We start from the raw sequence: 6,390 nt of genomic DNA, 5'->3' as shown, positions 1-6,390 counted from the left end.
TGATGTCACTTTTCGGCTTCAGCGGCCTGCAGGATTCCGGCTCTCTATTGGTCTGTCTGACCACGGCCTGCGCAACCCACCAATGGCAGCGGCGCTGGGTGGGGGGGTGCCCACATCCAAGATGGCGCCCCCAGGAGCTGGGAGCGGGTGACCGGCGGCGGGGAAGCGGCCTGGGTTGGCCCTCCGATTACGGGGTCCTGGGGGCATCTCGCCGGGTACCCCCTGGCCCGCCTGCAAGGCCTTCCCCGGCCAGAGCAATGGCCGCCGAGAACAGCAAGCAGTTTTGGAAGAGGAGCGCCAAGCTGCCGGGGAGGTAAGCCCAGGACGCCGAGAGGAAGAGATTGGACCAAACCCTTCCAGATCCCAAGCCCTAAATCCCGCGGCCCTGGGGCGCCACCGACCTCGAAAGGCCGGTTTGGGGGAACCTGGGCTGGGGGAGCTGGGACTGCCTGGTGGCGGCGGGGCAGCTGTCGAGCAAAGGTAGCGGGCAGCGAGCTTTGGGAATGGCTGGGTGTGGGAGCACACCAGGGTCTGGGGGCGGAGGGCGCCGAAGCCGGTGCCCTCCGCCGGAGGTGGCCGGAGTCTGGGTGTAAAGGACAGTGGAGTTGGGTGAATAGCCAGTGTCGGTCCTGGATTTGGAGGGTCATCCCCAAAGCTGTCTCTCACTTTAAATAAAACTCCTTCTTGGGGGTCTCTATCACGCACAGGTGGTTGCTTGCATAAGGGCTGGCCCCTTCCCTTGCTTCCCCAGATCTGTACGTATGAATCTTTTCTTGGACTCTCAAAAGATTCTGGTGGGAGCTTGGGATCGTATCCAGGGGGACAGAAAAAGTGAGGAAAATTCTCCAGCTCGACCTTGCTTTATCTTAAGTTGGCTGCTTCCCATTAGGAATTATTACAGAGTGACTCAAGGATCGAGGTTATTTCTTTAGCATTTTCTATGGATTTGTTTAACCCCAAGTGACCTCTTTCCTCTGCGTTGTAATGTTCTTGTGCAAATGCACGAGATTCTTTCATTCTTCAGTAGTTTAGTTGGAGAGCAGACCTTTTAAGCTACTCGACTCCCCTCCCCTTTTTGATGTATGTTGAGAGCTTAGCATTTGTACATCCATCAATCTGCTGTTGGTTTATAGTTTCAATTTGTTTTGGGCAGAGCCCTGAGGAGCATAAGGAATGTATATCTCAGTCAGGAATTTAAGATTTCCACCAGCCATAGGCCACTGGGTGATGAAATACATGTTTGCTTGTGCCCCACATGCTACTTTTCTTAATGGATTAGAGGTCTTTTCCTTCAGGGACAATCCTTTGAATTTGTGTGTATATGTGGATTTTTTTTTTTTTTTAATAGCAAAACGGAAATTAGGGTCAGTGATGGCTATGTAGCAGTCTTATTTAGGATCCTATTAGACATATGGAGAATGGGAATCAGCTTTTAGTAACACATTATTAGAATAATGCAAGAGAATGCAGAAATAGCTTCAGATTAAAGTGCTGTGGAATTACAATGTTAATACTAATGCTAAAGACTTCTATGTTTTTAGATAGGCACCGTTTCCTGCCAACTGATTTGTTTTCCTTCCTGGTCTAGGGAGCTCTCCAGCGTCACAACTGCTGTTTTCTGGGGTTTTCCATGGTGAGATCATTCAATTTTGACATCCTAAGGTTATAGTCAGAATCAGTGGGAAAACTGTTAAATCAGGAAGCAGTATTTGAGATGTGGGATATGGTGGGGTCTTTTACGCCTGCTGACTGCTGATTGTTATGAACAATTTTTTGTTTTCCATATTTCCTCTTTTTTTTTTTTAAATTTTTTTTTAACGTTTTTTTATTTTTGAGACAGAGAGAAACAGACATGAACGGGGGAGGGTCAGAGAGAGAGGGAGACACAGAATCCGAAACAGGCTCCAGGCTCTGAGCAGTCAGCCCAGAGCCCGATGCGGGGCTCGAACTCACGGAGCGCGAGATCGTGACCTGAGCCGAAGTCGGATGCTTAACCGACTGAGCCACCTAGGTGCCCCCATATTTCCTCTTTTGGACTATAGGAGCAGTCAGCTTTTTTCAGAGCATTGCTTTTGTGTTCTGTAAGTAAGAGGAGTCTTTTCTGTTTCTTCAAGTTTCTGGCTTCCTTTTTCATTTCGAAGAGGAATAGAGGAGAGAACATTTGAGTTCAGAAAGGCCTGAGTTATTACTTGGACTCTTACCTGTGTGATCAATGACAAATGATTTACTCAATCTCTCTAGACCTCAATTTTCTTATTTATGAAATGAGGATAAAAATACTTCCTCGGGGTTACTATCAGGACTAAATTAAACATCCTATTTGTAAAGAACCTAGAACGATGTTTATTTAGCACATTATAGTTGCTTAATAAATACTAGTTATGAGGATTCTTGTTATTAGAGCAAGTAAACATTTAAAAGAATGTTTCTCAGCTCCTTACTCCAGTACTAGGTATTTATGTTTATTATTTATCTTAAGGCATTAAAATGTTGGCACAGCTCATAACAGTTTTTAGTACCTTGCTGGTTGAAGAGAACTATTGTTTAGCTGTGTTCTTTCAGTGGGGAGCCCTAGCAGCTGTTGGTTATGGGAGAAAATTAAAGTTTTTTTAGATAGAAGGTGCTTTGATTTAAGGAAAAGACTAGGGCGTTTTCCCAAGAATAGAAGTTTTGCATTTGTACTCTTTCAGTGTTAGTGAAGAACTTTCTCCTGGGTGGGGAAATGACATCAGTAACTTTCTAGGCCCATGGCAGCCTAGAAGTGAAACTAGTTTTCTCTGCAAATTGAAAGGTAAAAATTCAAAGTGATGGCAGTTCCTTTCAGTTTCTTTGATCATGGTCTAGCAACCTTAATGACAACAAATAGGAATTTTATTTCGTAAATTAGCCTAAGTTCAAAATGAATGAAACATCCTTTTTAAAAATAACATCCTTTGTTAAAAATAGCTTTATTGAGATATAATTCACATACTATGAAAATGCGTCCTTTTAAAGTGTACAGTTCAGTGGTATTTGGTATATTCGTTCAAAGTATAGATGGTTTTGTGCAACCAGCACCACCAATTTCAGTACATTTTCATCACCCCACAAAGAAGCCTTGTATTCGTCCCCTCACCTCGGCCCTTGGCAACCACTAATCCTTCTATTTCAATGGATTTACCTTTTCTGGACATTCCATGTAAATGGAATAATGTGAGGGGCGCCTGGTGGCTCAGTTGGTTAAGCGTCCAGCTCTCGATTTCAGCTCAGGTCCTGATCTCACAGTTTGTGAGTTCAAACCCTGTGTCTGGCTCTGTGCTGGCTCTGTTTTTGAAGGCTCGCCCATGTTGTAGCATGTATCAATATGTTGTTCCTTTTTATGGCTAGATAATATTCCACGATTATACTTCATTTTGTGTATCCATTCATCAGTTGATGACGTTTGGGTTGTTTCCACTTTTGGGCTATTGTAAACAATGTTATGAAATTCACGTGCAGGTTTTTGTGTGGATGTGTGTTTTCCATTTTTTTGAGTTTATGTAGAAGTGCTAAGTTATATGGTAACTAGATAGAATTAAACATCTTTTAAAATTTTATTTATTTATTTAAGTTTATTTTATTTAGAGAGAGAGAGAGAGATTACAAGTGAGGGGGGGGGAGAGAGAGAGAGGGAGAGAGAGAGAGAGGGAATCCTAAGCAGGCTCCCCACTGTCAGCACAGAGCCCGATGCAGGGCTTGAAGTCACAAACCATGAGATCATGACCTGAGCCAAAATCAAGAGTCAGACGCTTCACCAACTGAGCCACCCAGGCGCCCCTGTTTTTTATTTCTTGAGAGAGAGAGAGAGAGAGAGAGAGAGAGAGAGGGAGAGAGAGAAAGAGAGAACGCTTGAGCAGGGGAGAGGGGCAGAGGGAGAGAGAGGGTAACTCTTAAGTAGGTTTCATGCTCAGTGCAGAGCATGGCTGGGGGCTTGATCCCATTATCCTGGGATCATAACCCGGGCTGAAATCAAGAGTCAGATGCTCAACCCGACTGAGCCACCCAGGTACTCCTTAAACATCTTTTAAGATTCTCTCAGTTATTTATAAGAGCCTTATGTACTTATGACATCAAATGGTTCTTCTCTAGATGCCTAGAAAGATAAGCAACACTATATACCGTGTGGTTAAGAGTTTAGGCTCTGGAAACTTGAAACTAGGATAAATAAGTTCTGGAGATCTCATGTACAGCACAGTGATTATAGTCAACAACACCGTATTATAAACTTCAAAGTTGCTAAGAGACTGGGTCTTAATTGTTCTCACCACAAAAAAGAAATGATAATTATGTGACTTGATAGAGGTGTTAGCTAATGCTAAGGTGGTAAACACTCTGTACACTTTAAATTTTTTTTTTTTTTTTTAATTTATACTAGAGAGACAGAGCACGAGCGGGAAAGGGACAGAGAGAGAGGGAGATGGAGACAGAATCTGAAGCAGGCTCCAGGCTCTGAGCTGTCAACACAGAGCCCAACCGGGGCTTGAATGCACAAACTGAGATCATGACTTGAGTTGAAGTCGGATGCTTAAATGGCTGAGCGACCCAGGTGCCCCTGCACTCTGTACACTTTAAACTTATGCAATGTTTTATGTCAATTATATCTCAAAAAAAAAAAAAATGCAGATTCTGGAACCTGACTGCCTGGGTTCAAATCCCAGCTCTGCCACTTTCTAGCTGTGTGACCCGGGGCAAGATACATAACTTCTCTGTGCCTCAATTTCCTTATCTATAAAATGGGAGCAGAGTACCTATCTCATAAGGCTGTTAGGAGGATTAATGAGATAATACACAGAAAGTGCATAAGAAGGACTCAATAACATTAGCTATTATGAAAATGATAGTTATGGTTGTAGTAGCTCCTTTTTAATTTGTTTCTCCCCCTTGCTCTAGTTTCTGAAACTGGGATTCAAATTGGGGCACCTGGGTGGCTCAGTCGGTCAAGTGTCCGACTTGGGCTTGGTTCATGATCTCACGGTTCGCGAGTTTGAGCCCCCCGTCGGGCTCTGTGCTGACAGCTCAGAGCCTGGAGCCTGCTTCAGATTCTGTCTCTCCCTCTTTCTCTGCCCCTCCCCCGCTCACACTCTGTTTCCCTCTCTCAAAAATAGATAAACATTGAGACTGGAATTCAAAAACTTTGATCAGTGGTATGTCTGGAGCCCCCAGTGAGTCCTGGGTAAAGAAGAAAACCCCAAACAAAGCACCCCCTATTGCTAATCAGGCAGAAGATTTACAGAGACGCAAAGAAGCCTAATGCAGGGCAGCTGTGGCTATCAGGTGTTCATTATCACCGAGGAGTATGATTGTGAGCAGCGGTCCTAAAACTTTAGACTTTGGTGAGTCACCTGCAGGGCTTGTTGAAACATAGATTGCCAGGTTTCTGATCCAAGGTAGCCGTAGGTAGCCAAGGTTTCTGATCCAGTAGGTCTGAGATGGGACCTGAGAAGTAGACTTTCTCAGAAGTTCCCAAGTGATTACTGCTGCTGCTAATCTGGGGGCTGCATTTTGAGAACCACTGGGATAAGAGCCCTGAATCAAACTGAAAGCAGCCTGAGTTCCAGCGTTGGGAGCCTTTGCCATGTGGATTTTGAACATTTAACGCATCTCCGCTTGGCTGTCCGATAGGTGTCTCATGCTGAACACACCCACACAGAACTCCTGATTTCCACATGTGCCCTCTCCTGCCAAGCCACTCATTCCATCTCGTTTAATGGTCCCGCCATTCACCAAAATCCTAACGTCTGATCCTTCTCTTTCCTTTCCTGCCTCATTCAGTTCATCAGCAAGTCCTGTTGGCTCGTCGCAATGTACTCTGGGTCTGAGCCGTTCTCTCCTCTCTCTTGCCTGGACTACTGCGTTAGCCTTCTAACTGGTGTTCCCGTTTCTCTTCTTGCCCCTCTCTCTCATTTGTAATTAGAACGAAATCCAAACTCTCTATGTCTTCCAGGCCCTTTGTGTTGGAAAGATAGGCTGAGTTAAGGACTTTGATATTTATCCCAAGAGCAGTGGGATGCCATTAGAAGGTTGGTGGGGGCTGTGGCACGATCAGATTCGCATGTATAAAAAAATATTCTGGCTGCCCTGAGGAAAATGGCTTGGACCAGCATTTTCAACAGTTAGGGATGGGAGACACACAGTTGGTGTTTTGGGTGGGTTAAATCTGGGCTGTACTGGACTGTGGGATGTTTAACACCCTGGCCCTTGCCCACTAAGTGCCAGGAAGACCCACCATTTATTGGGACAAACACCTTTCCCACATACAAGTTTCCAAACACTCCAGTCACCACCCACCCCTGCCCCCCACTGGGGATCAAGATGGGTATAGTTAGGTGGCCACTGCAGTCAGTGGAAGGAGAGGTGATGATGGCTTGGACT

The 6,390-nt window shown here is 45.0% G+C and overlaps 1 protein-coding gene across 2 annotated transcripts in view; it reads left to right on the top strand.

Annotated features, from left to right (window-relative positions):
* The first annotated feature begins 120 nt into the window (after positions 1-120).
* Positions 121-6,390, top strand: part of TBC1D22B (TBC1 domain family member 22B) — an 80,321-nt gene continuing 74,051 nt past the window's right edge. The window contains exon 1 of one of the 2 annotated variants that reach the window (XM_049653351.1): positions 121-313. In XM_049653351.1, coding sequence (XP_049509308.1) covers positions 258-313 — 56 coding nt within the window. In that variant the 5' untranslated portion in view covers positions 121-257. The remainder of the gene's footprint in view (positions 314-6,390) is intronic. The other variant, XM_049653352.1, reaches the window with a different exon arrangement.

The sequence above is a fragment of the Panthera uncia genome (assembly GCF_023721935.1).
Source record: "Panthera uncia isolate 11264 chromosome B2 unlocalized genomic scaffold, Puncia_PCG_1.0 HiC_scaffold_24, whole genome shotgun sequence".
In the NCBI taxonomy this organism is placed as follows: domain Eukaryota; kingdom Metazoa; phylum Chordata; class Mammalia; order Carnivora; family Felidae; genus Panthera; species Panthera uncia.
This window is presented reverse-complemented; position numbering and strand designations above follow the sequence as displayed.